Raw genomic sequence first — 21,039 nt, 5'->3', positions numbered from 1 at the left:
GAAGGCCCTGTAACAAGTAACATATCCAGGGAGCAGCTGAATGCAGGTTTCAAAAGGTGTTTATGCAATGTCTGCAATTAGAATTTGGTTATAATTATACTTGCTCCCACCTGCATTAGTTTTTCTTGTTGAGTTTCTCCAAAAATCCCCAACCACCCCATCTCAACCCCTGTGCCCCTGTTGGGCATCTGCTTTGCAACAGTAAAACTCAAAAAAAAAGGGAACAAAAAAAACCCCTGCCCTCCATTGCACGAGAGGGACTGAGATTCAGCTCCTTTTATGAGGGAACTTCCACCAGTGGCCAACAGTGCTTTGTCCATGTATGGCTGCAGTTACACACAGAGTCAAGTCCTGAATACTAACATGAGGGATAATGCTTTTTAGATATGTAAATTCAATGCTTTACAGACACTCCACTGTCTCTGCTGACTCACTAGTACACAGCGCAGGCCTTTCCCAACAAGAACTACGCTCCCTCGTGCTGCAGCTTCACAGCAAAGTGTAGGCATGGCTCTGCTCCCTTGTATCTCTCTGTGCATGCTCACCAACTGCATGCAGTTGTTAAGTTAGTTAATGTTGTTAAGTAATATTGTTAAGTTCTTGTTAAGTTAGTTAATATTCCAAACTGATGCCACAAGGCAGTCTGACGGCCAGTCTCAGCAGTGGCATGTAAAAGCCTGCTTTATAAAGGCTTAGGGCCTACATTTCTATTGTGAGATTTCTAGTTTCTTAAACAACTGCAGCATGAGCTTCAAGTTTTAGGAGACACAGACTCCAACAGCCATTTAGCTGCTGAAAAATTGAGCCTGAAACTCAAATACTAAGGAATGGCACCAAACCGACCCCAAACCCACAAACACCACAGAATAACTAAGCATCCAAATTAATGGACTAAGCTTGAAGACAGGAGTAGATTTATTAGGAAAGAAACTTATTTAATATTAAACGTCCAATGACAGAGACAATCGGCTTTGTAACAGAAATTCAAAGATACTTTATTTCCATTTCTCGTATATCAAGAAGCTAGGAATAGCTTAGTTGTAAAAATGGGATCCGTTTTAGTTCGATTCACACAAATACTAAACATTTATTCTTGTGTTTTAAAGTCCAAGAATGAAAACTCGCAATTAAACACTGAGCAAGCCACGTTATGTTGGTTTCTTATCTTAAAAAGTCTTAAAGAAAAGAAAAAGGAGACAGGACTTATATTCTCAGTAGCATATGTGCTCTTATCAACACATCTTTCTGAACTCTCTGGGAGGAAACACCAGTCCTGAATTAAATCTTTTATATATAAAAAAAAAAACAAAACAAAACAAAAAATACTAACTCAACTTTATATTTTTTCTACGCCACTACAGCTTTCTTTCACCTCATTTTAAAGCAGATCTTCAGTTTAAGCTGTCTTCCTCTGTCTTCGCAGACTCTTCATGGAGTAGTCCTATAATGCAAAAGTTTGGGAAAACAGACAATTAGACAGCATTAAGAGCATTTGGTTGCCATTCCTATATATTGGCCCAGTTGTTAGCTGTCAGCTTAACTCTACAGAGATGTCAACATGACTGGCTTTAGAAGCAATAGTGTAGCATTAATGGTTTAATAATCAACATTAAGTGTTTAAGAGTTCCCAGCATAAATAATGAAGCTACAGTAACATATTATGTTGCAGGAAGCTCATTTATCAGCTGTAACTCTCCATTGTTAGTTCCTTATTTGAGGAATACAACTAAAGACCTTCTGTAAGAGTAAGAAAGCCAAGTCAAGAGTGAGGAAAAACCTTCCAGTTTTCCTTTTAATACAGTATCTGTATTTCCTAGGGTTTAGCTGTTTCACTTCCAGCAACCAGTTTTTCAGCACACATTATTGCCATGAACATTGTAATCACGTGGTGGCATCTGTCTCTGTATTTAATTTGCCTTAGAAGTCTGTTATCAGCCATTCCACATCTCTGTACTATGGCTGACTGCAATTTCTCCTACACAGTAGGAAATATTAAACACATACCTCTTAAAGACTTGAATTGCACTGAAAGTAACCTGTAGTGTTTATTGCATTTTAAACTCTTTAAAGATATCTAATTCTGGGCAGCACTGCATCCCTACACACAGTTGAAAGAAAATTCCATTCTGTTAACATCGGATTTTACAGTATTCACACAATACACAAAAGGTCCTTTTCACTATCTTGAAAATCAAAAAAAAAAAAAAACACAACAGTAAGCTTAAAGATTACAGGCAACAGCATTCAAACATGGATGTGGGTAGAGAAAGGAGTACCTGGCATGAGTACCTGCTTAGTTTGACTGAATCCTTGATTTTTAATTTGGCTTTTCATGGGCCGCTCACAACACCAACGCTGTGTGAGGTATGGTAGTCAGCTGCAATAATTCATAAACCCTACACTTCCATCAATCCAATGCTACTGGCTCTCGAGTTACAGAACAAACTGCATTAGAATGCAAGGCAATAAAGCAAAAAAAAAAAAAAAACAAAAAAAAAAAAAACTAGAAACATCCTTGACAAAGAAATACTAGCAGTTTATATGAAAACAAAGTAGTCCAACATGTGCCTCAAATATTATAGTATTAAAGCAAAAGGTTCTGCTGATGTACCAACACAATATGGACTTAAATACAAAAACAGTTCAACTTTTTTTCTTTTTTTTTTTTTTGTTAAAAAACGAGAACAAAATCCCTAAAAAATAAAAAAAAAGGAAAATTAATTTTGCTATGGTGACTATATTACAAATATGTCCCCAAGAGGCACACTAATGGGGGGGCACGAGGCTGCTACAAAATAGCTGAGACAAAACAATGTACCTCAAAATGTTTTGCAGGACTACACTGTCTTTTCCTTCAGAAGGTGCTTTAGTATGTCTTCTTACTTGGCTTAGTTCCATCTTCATCTGTGCATACTTACGCTGCACTGTTAAACAGTAACAAAAAGCCCTAATCAAAGTTTGAAATAATGCACTTACCTCTGTCTGATCTGAGGTCATATCAGATCAGTTTTAATTGGACTGAGTGTCACCTTCAGATTTAATGTCTTCACTGGTCCCATTGACCTCATTCTTAGTATCACTCTCCTTCGAGTCTGTATTTGTGTCTTCACTCTGTTTTTCTCGACTACTGGACTTCATACTACTTTTTTTATCATCAGATCCCCTCTTTTCTGCCATGAAAGAAGACATTGACCATGGATTTCAAAGTAAAAAAAAAACATTGCACATGTGAGATATATATTGCATAAAAAAACGGGACAATTACTTTCTATAGCAATAACAGTAGTATTCCAAAAGTTATAGAAACTGGCTTCAGACTACCAGGCTGGAATGGAGAGGGTACCAAAAAAGGGTAAAAGGGGACAGCAGAGGGTGGGGAAAAGAGAAAGGACAGAGGCAGCTACTCAGCTCTCTGCTGAAACACACAAAGTGGGGTAAAGAAGCAGTCAAGAAGTTAGGCAAATGTATCATTATGGTGCATGGCTTCCTTACTTATTGTGGGACTCCTATTCCCCCCCCCAAGTTTTAATGTGGGATGTGTATGGCCACCTTTGCTTCACAATTATTAAATATACCTCTTTGAGAGAGAATCCAAAAAGAACAATGGGACAATGCACCACTGCATTATCAAATACATCAATACTTGCCAATTCAAAATATAACAACCCCATACAATCAAATACTTGGGGAAACAACATTAAGCACCAGCTTTGAAGGGGGGGATCACAGTGACAATCAAAACTAACTTTACTGCACAGTTTGGCACATGATTGTCAGCATTATTAATTCTCCATTTTATAAAAACAGCAGGAAATTATAACCCACTTATTAAAAAGGCTGGGGAGGGGGGGGACAGTTTGGAAAGTAGATAAAAAGTGCCAAAGGAACAGCAAGATGGGAAGGACCCCACAATTTCAGACTGAAAAGTCTGCTGCAGTGCTGAAAACCTCATCTTTTCCTCAACCATCTTCAAAGAAGGAAGGAAGCCAGAAAAACATTTCCATGGGAACAAAACCATTCAGTATTAGAGCTGCGTGCTTCATCTGTAAATGCAGTGTTTGCAAATGTCATAAAAATATCAATTCTTTCTGTATTATTTCACACCACGACAGTCAACCTTTGATCGGGAAAGACACTTTGGAGAGGAAAAAAAAAGATAACCCAAAAACCCAACCTCTCAGATGCCACCACATAGAACAACATTCATGCTCTCTTCTCTGATTATTCCCTGCTAGCCGGGCAATTAAAATGAATACTATAAACATATCATATCCCCGACACAGGAGCACACAGATCAAACACTCTGACAAAGCTATTTTAAATAACGTGATCACCTAGACTGGCAGAACACACTTTTATATTCCAGAAGACAAAGTAGAAATTAAGCTTTAAAAGAGAAGCAACATCCCAACTTGTTTAAAAACAGAGCACCAAAGGGAGGGGTGAAGCCCCCACACAGAAATGAGGGCAACTGCCTAAGGAACACCACTACCGAGGTTCCACCTGAAGCAGCACATCCAGTGCACGGTGCCTGGAAGAAGCAGGCACCAAGGTCAAAAAGCTCACTGAGGGACTAGTCATTTTGGATCTGTCTGCCCTCGGTTTTGAACTCCGCAGGTAGATTTGCACTCTAACTAACCTTGTTAAAAAGTCTTCTTTTTGTGTCTTATAGGTATCTCCGATGCACACGTAGATCCACTGAGGAATAGTAGTCTTGTTTCCCCGCAGAGGACTAGTAGTCAGCCCAATAATCTTATCTTCTGTCCTATGTAGATATGGTAGATCTTAATAGCCCTATGGATGTGCAGTGTGCAGGGTTTTGTTCTGTCTTGTTTGTTTCTTGAATGTGGTCAGGAAGGGTAATTTTAAGGGTAAAAACCTACTATTAAACTGGGGTATGAAAGATGAGACTCTTCTAAAACCCTTAATAATCAAATAGGTTTACCAGAGCAAACCTCCAGTGTGCCAAGCAGGACTGAGAAAGTGTACTCAACAGATAGTCCAATGACTGAAAGTCTTTCAACTCCTAGAGTATCTGCAAGCAGTTAAGCTCCTCCTCTGTATTTTCTACTAGTAAGATTTCTTTCTTTAGAAGCACATACAATTAGCTTCCCATTGAAACTGGGGGTATTATTTCAGATGGGACCCATCAGGTATAATCACACAATATTGACTTTGCTTCCTGATTCAACACATGCACATTTTTCTGATTGAGTTTGTGTGGGCAACTAAGATGTATTTTGTGAGAATAAATACCAAGATAATGTGAATGGTTTTACTGGTCAGTGAATGCAGAACATCAGTCAAACCTAATATCCAGTATTACTGAGGGTTGGGGTGTTCTGACTGTACTTGCTTAGGTTTAATCACTAACAAGAAAACACCATCACAAATATTATTGCTTTATGTAAGTATATGAATCCAGATTAGGGAAGGTAAAGAGTCAAGTTAAAGTGGTCTGAAGGCATGTTTCAGCACTAACCCTTCATAAAATAAAGGTACTTGCAGAACTGATGTTTTCTTAAAGAAACTCCCTATTTATTCCACCTACTCTGAAGTTAGTTACTTGAACACTAGTTGTGTTCTGCTGGTTTATATTAAGCTAATGCTCGGCTGCTGTTTATGGCTGGTGGCTCCCTCCTTTAGCAAATGTGTCCCTGTTCCTGAAACTTGAGTCAGGAATTAAGTGTCTCCATTTTTACATATACCTTTTTCTCACAATCTTAAAGGTTGTTATAGTCCACAGTATTTTAGGAACAAGAAACCAAACTTCTGCATTTTCAAAGTACAGCACTAATTTAATATGTAACTGTAGGCAAGTCTTGGGCAACTGAGCCTTGCTTTTTGTCCTGTTGGGATTCCTGTTTATAAAGCAGTTCGAGATTGCAAGATGAAAGGCACTATACCATAAGGAGTTACAGCCAGGCCTTTGCTGCTTACTTTTATTCATTGCTGATCAATGCTGGATATAAAGCAAATTAGATTCTGAAGCCAACATTCCCAATAGCAGTAACTGCAATAAGTCTTAACTTCTGCATGACTTCTTTTTGTAGAAACAATAGAGCAGGTAAGCAGCTTCAGATCTATCAACCTCTAAAGCTGACTACTTACCTACCTACAATGCCACACTGCAAACATGAGGATGTAATGGTGTTTACAGCTCCATCATAGAAATTCAATGCTTGCTTGTTAAATACTACTGGTTTGGGTTTTCCTCCTTTTGTTTATTAAAGATTTTCCCATCAAAGGGAAAAACACAACCTTCTTCAGCATGACAGTCCTGCTCTAAGGCCTATTTGTGCTTCTACAAATGTTAGGATCATATAGTCAAAAAGAGTAATTGATTTTCCCAGGTAGAATTTTCAGCACAGCTCATAGCATCACCTCACTGTTCTTATTTCTGGAGGAAGAAAGTAGCAAGCAGCAAATCAAACAGCCAGCAAGGAAATTGGTTAAGTTAAAACTAAAAATAATGAGATGCTGAAGAAAGTTCTCTAGTTCCTCTATTTATGGAAGGATTAAGGAAAGAACTGAAAAGCCATTAAGCTCAAAACCAGACCAAATTTGAATAAATAAGAACACAGTTATTTATATGTACAGATACACACAGAATACTGAATAGGACATTATTGACCAAGTACTAGAAAACTGTTCAGAAAGTAGGCAAAAAGGGCACAATATCAGGTAGGAATAAAGTAACAGATGGACAGATATAGGCTACAATACTGAACCTGAGTTTAAACATCAGTTCCACTGCTAATAAGCAAGCAGCTAAAAACCACTTTGCTTGGAAAGGGCGAAGCAAAACGAGAGAAGAATTGATACTAAAGATGCACCACAGTATAAACCAGGAAAGTGAAAATGCTCCAAGGAAGTCAGGCAAGAAAAATACATGAAGCATTACCAACATTTTGGGATCTGCTGGATAAATATGGAAAAGTAAGGGTAGGGCAAACAGGCCTATGCAATCCAGAAACATGCACATAGCACCTTTCATTCCAGAGAACCTCAAGAGTACCTTAGAAACAGAACAGATTGTTTCATCCACTACAGACGGTCAGCTCGAATAGTGAAGTGGGGCGGCTGTTTCAGACTGGGCATTAGGCAGCACCCCAACAGAGCCAGCAGTTTAGGCCAGAAGTTAGTATTACATTCCTCTAGAAGACTTTTAAAGGGGGAAATTCAGCAATAACAATGAATTAGTGTCTTTTCACAGAATGTGAATCTGTAGTGTTCTCTGTGCAGCTTTTTTTAATCCTACCTAAAGGGAAAGCTTTTGGACACCAGCCTTTGGTGAAGCAGTGAGTCATCAGCAATGACGTTGTATGTGGCATGAACTGCTATAAAAGCATTCCAAGGACTAATAGAGCATTCCTTGAGACTCACCTGAATACTGACAAAGCAAATCTCACTTCATTAAAACAAAAACACAAGGGGGAAGAACGGGGAGAAGAGCAGGACATTGGGGAGAGGGCATGAGATTGTAATTTAGAGCATTACAGAAAGTCTGCAAGATTTCTCTTGGACTGCATTCATAGATTAGAGAAAAAGCACTGTTAAAGGAAAATAAAGGCAACATGATAGTGTAGAGAAGTAATAGATGGTACAGGTGAAAACCCAGCTATCAATCTCCCACAAAACATGTACCAGCAAAGGGTAATTACAGAAATATCTGCTAACAGTAGGAATAGTAAATATTCACTCTTATGAAAAGCTGATTACAGGCTTATGTTTTTCTGAAGGTGAATAATAAACAGGTCTTAAGATACAACAAAATCCCCACACAATTTGCAGACAAAATGGTAAGCTTTTAATAACTGCTGTAACAAGAGGTGGACACCGGGGTGTACGTATGCACACACGTGCATTAACAATAACTGGAATGAACAAAATGCTTCAAATCGGTTAACAGCAACATATACAGCTTATAAAACCAGATCTCATTTGATCCTAAGAAGAACTTTCAGTCACCCACTGAAAGATTTAAAAGCTTTTGAGACTTTAGGGAAAGATCAGAACTTGATACAAACTCAGTCTTCACACAAACATACCTTTTTCTTTTGACTTCCTGTCTTGTTCTCTCTCTCTGCTTTTGCTTCTGTGCTTGTAGGATTTCCTCTCCCGGCTTTTTGATCGTCTCCTGTCCCTGCTGCGAGACCTATGTTTTCTTTCTGATCTATCATGACTTCTGCTTCTCCTTCGGTCACGACTCCTTAACATTCAGAGAAAATTGCAGAGAAGAATGTGAATGTCAGCTGGTTATTTTCTCAGTAGTAAAACTACAGCACTTTCTAATACACCATTTATTTGCAGAAAACAGTATTTAAAACAAACCTTAGCATACTGTGTATTTCTCAGTATGTAAGACCTGGCTTCATATCGCCTTCTTCATTTACCCAAAATACAACCACACATCTTAAAAGCATCCACTACTATGAATTAAAGACCAGCTTAAGGAAAAAGCAAGATCCTGTTACTCTGGGAGCATTTGTCTACTCAAAGCTCCCTTGTAAGACTTCTTCCACCACAATGGTGTCATCTACTTCCAAAACTTGAAAGAAGACAGTGAACAGGCAGCAAGAACTTATCCTTCAAAGCAGTAAAATAACATCTTCACTTCAAAGATAAGCACAGTGAAGCTAACAAAGCAGTGATGTGACCCAGGCTGACACATCAACTCCCTGTGAGATTCTTACATTTTGGGAAGTTGCATGAAAATTCACACACACACATGTACCTGCTTCGTCTTCTTTCTCTGCTTCTTGATCTTTTGTGGTCTCGTGAACGGCTGCATCTTCTGTCCGATGTTCTGCTTGAATGTCTACTCCGTGAACGGCTCCTTTTACGTCTCTCTCTATCACGAGCCCTCTCTTTTTCCTTTTCTTCTTCCTCCCGTCGCCTCTTCCTTTCCCGCTCCTCTCTTTCCCGTTCCCTTTCTTTCTCTCGCTCTTCTCGCTCTAGTTTCTCTTTTTTTAACCTTTCATCACGGTCAGGTTCTTCTGTTCTTTTTCTTAACTTCTCCTTAAAAGAAAAGTTCACAGAAAGAAATGAAGATTGCTCAAGAGAAATCATCCAATATAACTTACTTCATACATTCTGAAGCTTAGAAGCTTAAGCTTTTAAAATACTTCAGTTTTCCAAAGGATGGCCTACAGAGCGACACTTTAAAATCCCTGAAATGGAAATCCTCTGTCTTGCAGAACCTCTTTTGCCTGTCATTCTCACAAGAACAGAGGCCACACTACAGTTCTTTACTAAAACCACAAAAAAGTCCCACCTGAATTTGCATCTTTATTATATCCAGTGTAATCACACACAAAAAGAATGTCAGTGCAAACACAGTGCTGAACATGCAAGTGTAGGACTCCATTTGATTTTTATATACCATCTTTGGTGTACTTCACCCACTTGACAAAGTCCACTGGACAGCCTTTTATTTACCATAGAAAGTCTCCAAGCAATTTGTAACTGTTCAGTAACTGAAGGAGATACTTACTTTTAAATCTTCTACTGTAGCTTTTATTTTGGCATAACCCATGTGCTGCTTTCCCATCAAGTGGTCGTCTACCCTGGACTGTGCATCTCCTACGATTAAAAAGGCTCCACAAACTTCACAAACCTCCATTTGCTTTTCTTGGGCTGCAAAGCTCTCAATTGTCTGAAAAAGAAAAATATTTGATAAAGAAAAAAGGAAAGTTTTAGACAGAAGCCAGTGAAGAGGTTTATTGTTACTGTTGTCAAATCCTAGGCACTAAAGAGAGCTGAAAATCTTATCGGTGTGTTTTGTCTTCCAGCACTGCACCTACTAGGATGAAAAGGGCAAAGAGGCTGCATACACCCGTTACACATAAGCAACCAGGAAAGAGTCAATTAGAGAACACAGAAAACAAGCCTTACTCCTCGCTGCAAAGGGTTAGTATGTATATAGCCATATCTGCAGCTTTTTTGCACGCTCAGTATTAAGGAAAACAAAAATCAGTGTTCTCCTAAGATGATTTCTTTGGCATCAACTGAAACGTCTGGAGTTGCAGAATAACCATGGAATATGTCTCGAGGAATGAAAAGGCTAAAATAGCCCGTGAAGAAACACAAAAAGGAATGCTGGGCTTCACCACCAAAGGCCAGTGGTCAAATTAATTCACTGTTTCAACAGGCAGTCGAGAAACAGACTGAAATTTCAACATAAACCCAAGAGATTATTGCTTTGCCATGTTCATGAATCACGTACTATGGACACAAACACTGTTGCCTGCAACATTTAAAATCTTTGAAAAGAAAGTTTTTTAACACTGGATTAACACATTTAAACACCCTGTTATTGTCTAATAAATTCTGCATAGACCTTGCATGCCTTCAGTGTAAGGACAAGGTTATTATAAATGTAGTGTTGCACCAACTTTTGAAGTAAGTCTGACAGAACTCCAAACGTTACTTACTGAAGTTGTAGACCTCAGCAATTCTCTCTCTTCTTTTAACTGTTCAACGAGCTTCATCATTCCTTGTGCCTCTTCCACCTTCCCTTCTGAACCTAATTCTTCAATCTAACAGACAATTAAAAAAAATCAACTGTAATTTTTAAACAAGTAGCAAAAGCAAGAGGTGTCTGCTGGAGGGGGGAGGAAAACCTTACCTGTTGTAGCAGTACATCGATTTTGTCAGTTAACACCTGAATCTTCTCTTCATTTTTACCAGTGGGTCCCGCTCCCTGCCAAACAGTATAAGTGGTTTTTTTCTTTATTTTCTTTTGGTTTAGGTTTTTGATTTCTTTTTTAGTTAAAATAGCTTTACAACACATTAATGTCTTCTCATATTCCAGAGACACTTCAGGAATAACCTCCTCCTGCCTCTTCTCCCATGAGGTCCTACTAATAATAGCCTAGTCCAACATAAAACACTCCTCAACACAGCTCAGTCCACTCCTGCTGAGTGAAGCAAGTTCTAGTCACACTAATTCCTCCTAAATCAACAAAAACATTCAAGGCCCTGGCCCATAAAAGGTAAGACATCTGAATTCAAAGTCCTAAATTTAAACTCTGAAACTGCCATGCAGCTATTATGTTATCTTTTCAGACACTCCAGTTCTGTGGGCTCTGAAATTTTAACTTCTGAGCATAAATACAAGAAGAATCTCACTTCATCTGAAGTACTTGTTGGCAGTGTAACCTCTATAGGCTGCTGGAATAGACTTACATCTGCCTCCCCCCCAACCTTTGCTCTACTCCACAGCCAATAAGCTCTCTTGAGCGGATACTGTCCACAGCTCCTTCTGAAGCAACTGGACTGTGCACAGAACAATTAATTGGGGCAGCAAGAAGGAGCAAGGTTACCCTAGCAGTCATGAAACAGAGTGCAGGCCACAGTCACTGCTCCGAATCCAGCAGTGGTTGAGAAAAAACAAGTGGAGTAAACATGTAAAATATTTCTCCCAGTTTAAGCTTCCCATTAACAGCTCTTTAGCACTTGGAACTGAGAAAAACTGCACAGAAACAGTTCTCTCAAACTCCTGCGATCCCATCATTGCCTGCCAATGGTGGTGCTGGAGCAGGAAGAGGCTATTGCATAAGTGTGGCAGCTAACATGGGGATTTAGCTCCATCAGCCGCTGAAAAACCCAGTACTGTCCTACTTCAGCTCTATCACCATGATACAGCTTACTAGTGGAGGGGAAGAACAACTAAGGGTGAGAAGGTAAACTGAGGTTAACAGGATTTCCAGGGTGGAGAACAGATACTGATTCTGAGGAAACAGAGGCGGGGAAAACAGAGAGGGACTGCTGCTGACTGCAAAGCCACTTGGCTTGTCCATTAAGGCCAGATGCAGTTTGCTGGTAAATGGCTTAACAGACTTATTTAATGGGAATCTTCTGGAAAACAATGTATTTTACCTGATGAGACAAGGTGAAGAGAACATAAAGACACTAGCTAGAGGAAAAATTGCCTCAGTAATTCTTCCAGACTCACCCCAGAAGACTGTTGATTCTGTGACAGTGCCAATCGAGCATGGCCTCTTCGAATCCTGCGTTCTACCTCTGCCAGTAAGCTCTGTAAATAGCGTAAGAAGTCTCTTTCGTAGCCCACCTTCATAAAACGAGAACTCTTCTCATACCTGGTAAAATATATTTAAAATGAAAGCTCAGGTCAATCCAGAATATATGAAAAACAAACAACAAAACCTGCAGTGTTATAAATTTTTGCTCAAGGTAAGAGAATAATATACAGAAAAAGCAGTTAGTTTCTCATGGTGGGGTGCCTTCAAGAAATTTCAAGCACACTAGAAACACTACTTGCATTAACATATCAACGACATACTTACTGTTTACGTAGGTTTTCATCATGTATTTTTTCACAAGGACCTAAAAAGACCACATAAAGTTTTAAGCTTGCATTCCTGAACGGTGTATTCACATTTCATCAGCATTTGTGCACCACGATAGGAGAGAGCTATTAAACACTTCCCAAGGACTTTTATGCCTGCCTTTCTGCTTCCTTTGCTTGGAGTTTGAGAGACACATTAAAGAAAAAGAATGCCAATATGGTTTAGTAATTATAAAACCAAAGGAGATTCTGAGTGACATAGAAAATACAATTTCCAGATCAAGTTTTACACGGGTAAGACTACAGAAATAATACCTTAAACACCTGGGGCCTCAAAAAGAGAATTAAAAATTATATAGGAAGGGTAATTTCAGCAAGCACTTTCTAAACTCCAGACAGTGCTCTCTGTAATAAACTGGCTACTTAGAACCTTGATCTTCAGAGTAAAATTAGGAGGTGTGAGGCCTCAGTTCATGAAGGCAGTCACATTAAAATTTCCCATCTCCCCCAGCCCATCAAACTCTCCCGTGGACTTGGAAATTAATGCTAAGACAAGAAACATGTTTTTCCTACTTACCGTCTCCTAACTACACGTTGTCCACATACCATCACTTGAAAACTACTAGTAATTTAGAGATGGCCTTCAGTTGTAACTACTACAGTAAATGAGTTTCTAAAGTAAAGAAGCTCAATAACGTATAACGCTACAAAAATAAGTCTTAATTAAAAGTTCTATGATTCGACGATTTTTTCACTTAGAGGAAGTAGGATCTGGAATAAATATTGCTCTTAACATACTATATCACTGGCAATCCTTTAATAAAAAAGCTTATTTTCAAAGTGTTTTGACAGAGCATTACACAACAAATATCTACTTTGCAAAAAGTTCAACTGTAATTCCACGTAAGTTAATGGAAATGACAAGACTTACCTAGATCAGAACGGGTGTTTGTAAATAATTCGGCTGGGCAAAAGCCACAAAGGTAGTATTTACAAACCTGACAGAGGAGAAAGAAACAGGCATCACTTTTTTAACTCTCGAATTGTCAATTTTAGGTAATCACTTCTATTCTTTAAAATTCAGCAGAAAAACCCCCTTTGTACACTGAAAAATTTCTGAGTGTTTTGCACATTTGTGTTACTTGGTAGCAGTAAGCGCCACCATGTGCATCTTAATGACAAAAGACCAAAAATCTTACTTTCCATTGCAATAATAGTATTTCTTAATTCTACTGCTAAATATTTAAGATTACAGGAAAGTGTCATCTATTTGTACATACAAAAGATATCATTTGATATTTCCAAAGAAATTTAATCAGAATTAACTAATATCAAGTTACAGTTCCTTAACCATGATATCCTACAAGGGTTGAGTATGTCTGCCATGGAAGCATGAGAGCAAGTTCCTCTTAGCTTGCCCATAGTAACCATGTTCAGCCTTCACTTTGTCAATGCTACTGGCCAGGAGAACATGAGCCATCAGCATTCAAACATCAGGTACTGCCTCAAGGATGCTGATGCCAGTTACAAGATTTAAGATCACATACAATAACTATCCGAAAGCTTCCCCATTCCAATGCTTTTAAAAATCCCTACTTTAAGAATGATAGGCAAAGAGACACTGTACCTCTTTAGGCAGACAGAGAAGACATTGATTTTAACTTGGTTTCCTGCCAACTAAGAAAGGGTTTGTTTTGTTTCTACATAACCTATTTTTAAATTAGGAAGCCAGGTTCTTTCTTATAACAGAAAAAACCCCAACTGTTAGTCTAGCCAGTAAATACTTAACATATGACGGGATAAAAACAGCTTTGGTTAAAAAGATTATCACCCTCACTCATGAGCATGGGCTTAGCTAGTCAAGTTGGTCAGTTCTTGAAGTTCCTAACACAGAAATATCTCCTGTCTATCCATCAGGACAGACAAAAACATAAAAATCAGGAATACTTTCACCCCTAACTTCATGAAGAATCTTAAACAACAAAGTCTTCAATAGACCCTTCCCCTGGATGTGATTGCCATTAACTAACTGAAGTGTCAATCCAAAACTAGCCTGGACATTCTTCTATCATCTCTTTTATGTTACACCAGTCTCTAATATTTGGCAAATTAATAGCTGCTACTGTACATTACAGCCTAGTTCTCGTACTCTCGCGTGCGGTGTGGGCAAAATATTTGTGATATACTATTTCTAAGCTGCATTTTGAAGCATTTTAACAAATGGGGGTGAAGAAGCCCAAAACCTAACCCACACCAACACCCCACTGAAATGCCTGAGACGCCAACTAATCAAATTAGATCAGTCTGACTTATTTTTCTGTGCTGCCAGACTGAAAAACAGACTATGGAAGTTAAAACAGTACTGACTGCTTTGCAGATTACACAGAAAAACAACCAAGCTTTCTACTAAGCCAAGGACACAAAAAGCAAAACATCTCTTATTATACAATTGGAATACTTCTCTGGTTAGGACACTGTGGCACTCATATGAAGCAACTTATCAAGAATAGTTATGAAAACACCACACATGTTTTTCTTTCTCAGGAAGCAAGGAGAAAGCTACTGGACAAAAATCTGGTTTCAGAGTCTGCTCTGTTCTCTGAAAGCTGCAGTATCTCTTCTTTTAATAGCAAGTTGTTTCAAGAGAGCAGTCTCTGGGATGAATTTCTGTACTAGTCAATAGAAATACAATTTCTCTCTACATTCTCTTTCTCCTCCATTTTCTCATCTTCCCATCAAAGTGCTAGGATCAGTGAAAAGGCATTTCCCCCCCAAAAACCTCAGGGATGGGTTAACCAATTTCATAAGACATACAAATCACAATACTACTACTTTGAGCATTTTATGATGTAAAAAGAGTTGTAGAACTTCTGTCAGCTCAAGACCTAGATAAACTGGCCTGTAACAGTTTTGAAACAAGTAGCAATAAAAGAAGCAAAATAAAAGTTATTAAGAGGCAAAAGTATAATTAATTAAACCAGAAAACCAACACCAGAAGTAATAAAAATGATTTTATGACGCAGCACTGCTAGGAAAAGCCTCTCCTTATGAGCTGATAGTTACAGCCAAAAAGAGTAGTAACCAATACTAAAATATGCAGCTTAAACATACGTGACACATTGTATTAATTATTCAGATATATTAAAAACCAAAACAAAATCAAAACAAAACCAAACCCTCATACACAGACAGAAACTGCAGTAGTTTTCTCCTGCCTGGTTCTGGTTGCTATGGCACCTAGTGAATTACTTGACATTCTCTCCTAAGCAGCAGCCTGCAGAGAAATACATTAGAGTGGACCAGACTATTGTTTGCAGCAATTTTCTCCCTCTGCCTTACCTATGTCATTACGTTCTGCAACTGATTTCACTTGAACAGAAAAATATTACTTGACAGAATCTTGCAGAATTGTGAAAATTCTCATTTTGGCCTAGCCTCCCCCTGTGGTACCTGTGCCTTGACAGGCTGGAGATGCCAGTCAGCTGCACTTACAGTCCATCTTGAGTAATCAGTGATAAGTGCTAACAGAGAGGGCCAAGACACAGCTGAAGCATTACTGAGCCATTAAAGCACTGAAACAGAGGTGATATGCTTCAAACAGCACCACTAACCCACGGCTTATCACATCGCTGCACTTAGCGCAAGTCAGAAGTAGTATGGAAGTACGTTCCCTATTCGAAGGAAAGGGCAATAAGCAGTTTAGAATCGTGGAATTAGGGGGGATACAAGCACTTAGTCCTTTTTGCCAAATTATTCTGACAACTCCACTACCAAAAAGGTGTAAGAGAGGAATGTTACTGTCAAACTATTGCAGCAGGATTAGCCATCGCTTGTGCCTCAAAGGCTTTAGGGTCTCACATTTCGGTAAGACACTAGAACAAATACTGATAGACGCTTGGAACTTTCCACTCTTCATCTCAATTTCGCTAATCCTTGAGATCTCCTGGAGGTGGGAAGGGAGTATCCTTCACCTCGAAGTTGACTTAAGCAACAGCAAGAACGGCTACCTCCTCCAGAGTCTGTGAACCAAGACAAAGCCTTTCTATATAAAGAAAGTATTGACAGCTCCATATCATTAACACTTCTACACTAACGTGTTTCTCTTCTGCAAGAAATTATTTACTGATAGAGAAGTATCAGTGTAACTGTAATTAACAATTCTGTAAGCAAATTCCTTTAGGAAGACGACAACTAGTAAAAAGGCTGAGAATAAAATTCAGCAAGCTGTGGTTCATACACCAAAAAACTATCAAATTCCTTCATTTAGATGAGTTCTTTGAAACCATTAAAGTCTACATGCACCAGACAGCAATGCTCACCCACCCAAACCCAAAGAAACCTAAGGCCTCCTCCTAAACCCCACTCTTAGAGATAACCTTCCATTACAAACTTTCTTCCAGTAAAGTCCTCCCCCCCTCATCCTGTGGAGGATTAAGCCCTGAGATGCTATCAAGATGCAAACCAATTTAGGTCTTTGGCATAAAAAAAAATGAGAAGTGTTAACACACCATAAATAGCCAATATTTTAAATACAGAACCTACATTTGGAGGAACTGCATTCCTATTGGAAATAACTGCTCAAAGTCATTTGTCCCCAACAGCTCTCCACCCCTCCCCACTTTCTGAAAACATTGAGTTTTCCTTGAAGGAACCATCCCAATCTCAAAGCCTTCCAGGAAGCATGGGGTAGTCAATGCTGGGCTTTCTTGTGCTACAGAACAGCCTCTGAACTCTTACACAATCGTGTTTCCATGTGAACTTGTTTTGTATCAGTGGCGTACTAAAGCAAGAATGCATGAATCAGTAAATTTACTGTTCCAGAAATATACCTTGTCTATGGGTATGACAGTAAGCATAAAGATTAAAATATATGATACTAATAATTTCCTCCTGCATACAAACGAGAAAGCCTTTATGCCAAAACTAGAATTGATCATCTAAGGACATGCTGCAACACTGCAATACAAAGCAAGCAGGATTTCAATTTTTTAAGATTAAAGGCTTTAATCATGTCAAAGTTTTAAAGAACTTAAGCCCTGCAAAAGGCTTTACAATACATGATCAATCTGTTTCATTAGAAGTGCAAATAAATGCTCAGCTATCACACACTCTGCCTCCACGCCTTCAACTTCCACTGTCTTGTGTCTCATTGCATCTTCCATATAGTTTTTGACAGCCACCCAGATGCAATTTACAAACAATAAAATAGAGATGAACCTGTTTTGATAACTTTCCATAGCTGAAACTGATGGAATGCAATACAAAATCCTAAGCTTTGGTATGAGGACACGTTTACGTTGAAAAGGCCATAGATTCATATGTCTAATCCTACAAGAAATGACATTAGCATATGCATGTCATCTGAAAAGCAAAACAGCAGTCAAGTAGATGAGTTAATGTTAGTACCTGATGTTACTACCTTATCTGCATGTTATGTCTTATAAAACACATCAACATTGCAGATTTCATCTTTAGGTAATGCAGGAAGTCAAACTGAAACACATGTTTTAACAGCAGTGAATTTTTTGTAATGAACTTGGCAGTAGGAACTTGACTATGAGAATCCATGAAAACATTCCTTTCAAAGAGGTTACATTTAATTATGGCCCTACACACTTCATAAATAAAAGCAGGACCAGAGCAAACGGCAGCAGTTCCTGCAAGACTGAAGCTCAACCCTAAGCCTGTGAGTTTCCCACTGGCCTTAGACATGGAGAGCTCTCCCCTTTCCCAACTGCCAGCAGAGGAATGGGAAGAAGAGACAAGGCCCTGTTTCTATAACAACAAAACTGAACAGTTTATAGACAGAGTCCTGTAGTCTCTCTCTTCAGCCTAAAATGGAAAAAAAAATTGCTCATCTGAAGATGAAGAAAGTAATCTGAACTTGATTAAAGAAAATGGGCATGGGGAATCTTTCCCATCTTATGAAATAAATCAAAACAATCCCCTTATCTATTCTACCTGGACCAACATGGCTCGAGCCATTTACTTCGTATGTCCAAAGCTGAACAACTCCTCCTTGAGTTCAGAACCAAAAGAAAATATGTAACTGGACACCTAACTGAATGATGACATTGGATTAATAAGGGAAATCTAAAAAGACATTAAGAAGGTCATGAAAATTTGCTGAACTCACAATTTCCTCCTGACATGCACAGCCTACCTATAGAGCAGTATTCATCAGGGACTGTAGTGACAGGACAAGGGGTAACGGGTTCAAACTTAAACAGGGGAAGTTCAGGTTAGATATAAGGAAGAAGTTCTTTACTGTGAGGGTGGTGAAGCACTGGAATGGGTTGCCCAGAGAAGTGGTGAATGCTCCATCCCTCGCAGTGTTCAAGGCCAGGTTGGACAGAGCCTTGGGTGACATGATCTAGTGTGAGGTGTCCCTGCCCACTGGAGGGGGGGTGGAACTGGATGATCTTAAGGTCCTTTCCAACCCAAACTATTCTATGATTTTTCAAACAGGGGGGAAATTTAACAGCATTCCAAGAAAATGCTAAAGGGGGAGGAGCTAAATGCTTTATGCAGCTAAAACCACAGAAACACCAATCCCACAGGTAGCAGACAAACTACTGTAGCTGCGACATTTTCTTCTAACATATACTATGCTGTAACTTAAAAAATATATAATGAATGGGGGGGAGGAGAAGGGCAAGTATTTCAGCAGCATGTTCACCTTCCCCAAAGAAGTAGCTATAGCAGCTTCATAGCTACTGTTGATTTCTTGTGAAATTACTACAATGGATGTCACTAAAAGCCATCATTCAATAAAGCGCAACCTCACTCGGGGAGGAGAAAACAATAGTAATAGTAGTAATAATAATAATGTCTTGAGTTTATTGCAGAAAATTAATGAATCACCACATTAACAAAAAAATACGTAAGTACTACTAAACAATAGTACTGTTGAGGTTAGTCCCCCCTCAGGAGCTGCAGAATTCCTTTGGCTAAGTACAGAAAAATCAAGCTTTTCTTAGCAAAATCCTCAGTTTCAAAAGTGTTATGGTTCTTCCTTGTGCTACAACCTCCAGACAGTGCAGTCAGTATGTCTGTATCCTTCTGTTTCCTCCCCCAATACGACACTCAGGAAGAGATCCAGAGACATTTGTCTTCCAAACTACTAACGTCTGTCTTATCTCCCTCCGTGCACGCCAGCAGGTCTCTATTCTGCAAGGGGGTATATCCCCCCACCACCAGCCTCCCAACACAGTATTTTCCTTCTTCCCCACGACAGATGGGAGACCTCGGCCACCAACAGGCCTCTCACAACCCCGCTATTCCCGCTTATCGGCACTCCGTGCAGAACACGCCGAACACAAACACAAGGCCTCCCTCCTCCCAGCAGCCCAAACAACAGCGCAAACCCTCTCGCACACCCTTGCTATGGCGGGACCCTCCTCCCTGCCGTACACCCGGGTTGCTCCTCCTCGCTTTAAGGCTCAACGAGCTTCCCGCGCAACGGCCCGGGCCCAGCGCGCCCCGCGGCCGCCATGCAGCAGCCCCGCAGCCCCGCACCAACGGCCCGGCCCGCACCGCGCCGAGGCCCGGGGAGCACCCTCCGGGGCCGGCACCTCATCCCAAGCCGGCAGCCCAGCCGCGGCCCCACACCCGGCTACGACAAAACCCTGCGAGGGGGATGGCGAGGAAGGAGGGAGGGGGAGAGAAGGCTCCGCTTCACTCACGCTCTCATGGTCCCACCGCACGTTGCTGCGCTTCTCATCCGGGGCCAGGTTTCTATCCCGGCCCATAAGCTCATCGAGGAGCTGAGCGGCCGATATCATGGTGTCTTCCTGGCCGAGTCCCCCCTCACCAAACACGGGCTCCGCCGCCGCCTCTCCTCCCGAACCGACCGCGCCGCCGCCGCGGACGGTGACAGAGACAAAATGGCGGCGCGGCTCCTCGCCCAGCCCACAATGCACCGCGCGCGTCCTAACCGCCTCTGCGGCCTAGCGCGGGGCCTGCGGACGGCTCCGGGGCTGGCGGCGGGTTAGAACGGCGACGGAGCCGGTCGCTTTCCCGCGGCCCGGCCTCGGGGTGTCGTCGTGTGGGTGGTCGCTGAAGGGTTAGGGTGCGAGGAGGCAAATAACGCCGCAGACGAACGCTGCAGCGGTGTGTGACAGGGGTGCGGGACACCAGTGTCCTGCCCCCGGGGTGTCAGGGCTCTGGGGCGCGGCCCGGGCACACGGTGCTGCGGTGGAGCTTGGCAGAGCTGCTTGTGACCGGAGGCGGTGGACGAGGGGCTGGGCAGCTGCGGGAGGTTATCCCAGACCTGCTGCGCCATAGCAGGGTCCAAGGTTTACATGGTTTAGGGGCATGGAGTGACAGGACAAGGAGGAATGGGTTTAAATAGACAGGAGATTGAGGTGAGCTCTTAGGCAGAAGTTCTTCCCTGTGAGGGTGCTGAGGCGCTGGCACAGGGTGCCCAGAGAAGCTGTGGCTGCCCCATCCCTGGCAGTGTTCAAGGCCAGGTTGGACACAGGGGCTTGGAGCAACCTGCTCTAGTGGAAGGTGTCCCTGCCCGTGGCAGGGGGTTGGAACTGGATGAGCTTTAAGGTCTCTTCCAACACAAACCATTCCCTGAGTTCATGATTTTGACTTTTTATAGTTGTGAATTTTTTCCCAGCTGTTCTCTCTCCCGTATCTTGGTTTAGGACAAGCCCACAATGATCAAACCCAGCTTTTCAGAATGAACAGTGCAAACTGCAGGAATTAACTGCAATTTT

General features: G+C 40.7%; 1 protein-coding gene across 10 annotated transcripts; it reads right to left on the bottom strand.

Annotated features, from left to right (window-relative positions):
- Window positions 1-970: 970 nt before the first annotated feature.
- Window positions 971-20,308, bottom strand: LUC7L3 (LUC7 like 3 pre-mRNA splicing factor). 10 transcript variants are annotated; one of them, XR_003994410.1, is made up of 14 exons: window positions 19,999-20,308; window positions 13,245-13,311; window positions 12,312-12,351; window positions 11,960-12,104; window positions 10,631-10,705; window positions 10,437-10,541; window positions 9,497-9,658; window positions 8,738-9,021; window positions 8,052-8,212; window positions 4,640-4,765; window positions 3,030-3,170; window positions 2,819-2,924; window positions 2,290-2,355; window positions 971-1,441 (listed from the first exon to the last, which is right to left on the bottom strand). XR_003994410.1 is itself a non-coding variant. In XM_030506564.1 (13 exons), exons 1-12 carry the CDS (start codon window positions 20,095-20,097, stop codon window positions 2,331-2,333), a joined length of 1,410 nt encoding a protein of 469 aa, XP_030362424.1. In that variant the 5' UTR covers window positions 20,098-20,308; the 3' UTR covers window positions 971-1,441; window positions 2,290-2,330. The 10 variants fall into 10 exon arrangements, 6 of the variants coding, with proteins under 6 accessions (XP_030362424.1, XP_030362422.1, XP_030362423.1 ...); XR_003994411.1 differs by lacking the exon at window positions 2,290-2,355; XR_003994408.1 differs by lacking the exon at window positions 4,640-4,765 and having other exon boundaries at window positions 2,290-2,445.
- Between the last annotated feature and the right edge of the window lie 731 nt (window positions 20,309-21,039).

The sequence above is a fragment of the Strigops habroptila genome, chromosome 14 (genome assembly GCF_004027225.2).
Source record: "Strigops habroptila isolate Jane chromosome 14, bStrHab1.2.pri, whole genome shotgun sequence".
In the NCBI taxonomy this organism is placed as follows: domain Eukaryota; kingdom Metazoa; phylum Chordata; class Aves; order Psittaciformes; family Psittacidae; genus Strigops; species Strigops habroptila.
This window is presented reverse-complemented; position numbering and strand designations above follow the sequence as displayed.

What these genes read in the sequence shown, in the direction of transcription:
- LUC7L3 (XM_030506561.1), bottom strand. Translation starts at nt 20,097, where the DNA reads ATGATATCGGCCGCTCAGCTCCTCGATGAGCTTATGGGCCGGGATAGA. An exon ending in CTACAGTAGAAGATTTAAAA is followed by an intron (nt 9,022 to 9,496) that starts GTAAGTATCTCC and finishes TTTTCTTTTAAG; the next exon opens with GAGAAGTTAAGAAAAAGAAC. An exon ending in CAGGAAGTCAAAAGAAAAAG is followed by an intron (nt 3,171 to 8,051) that starts GTATGTTTGTGT and finishes CTTTCATGGCAG; the next exon opens with AAAAGAGGGGATCTGATGAT.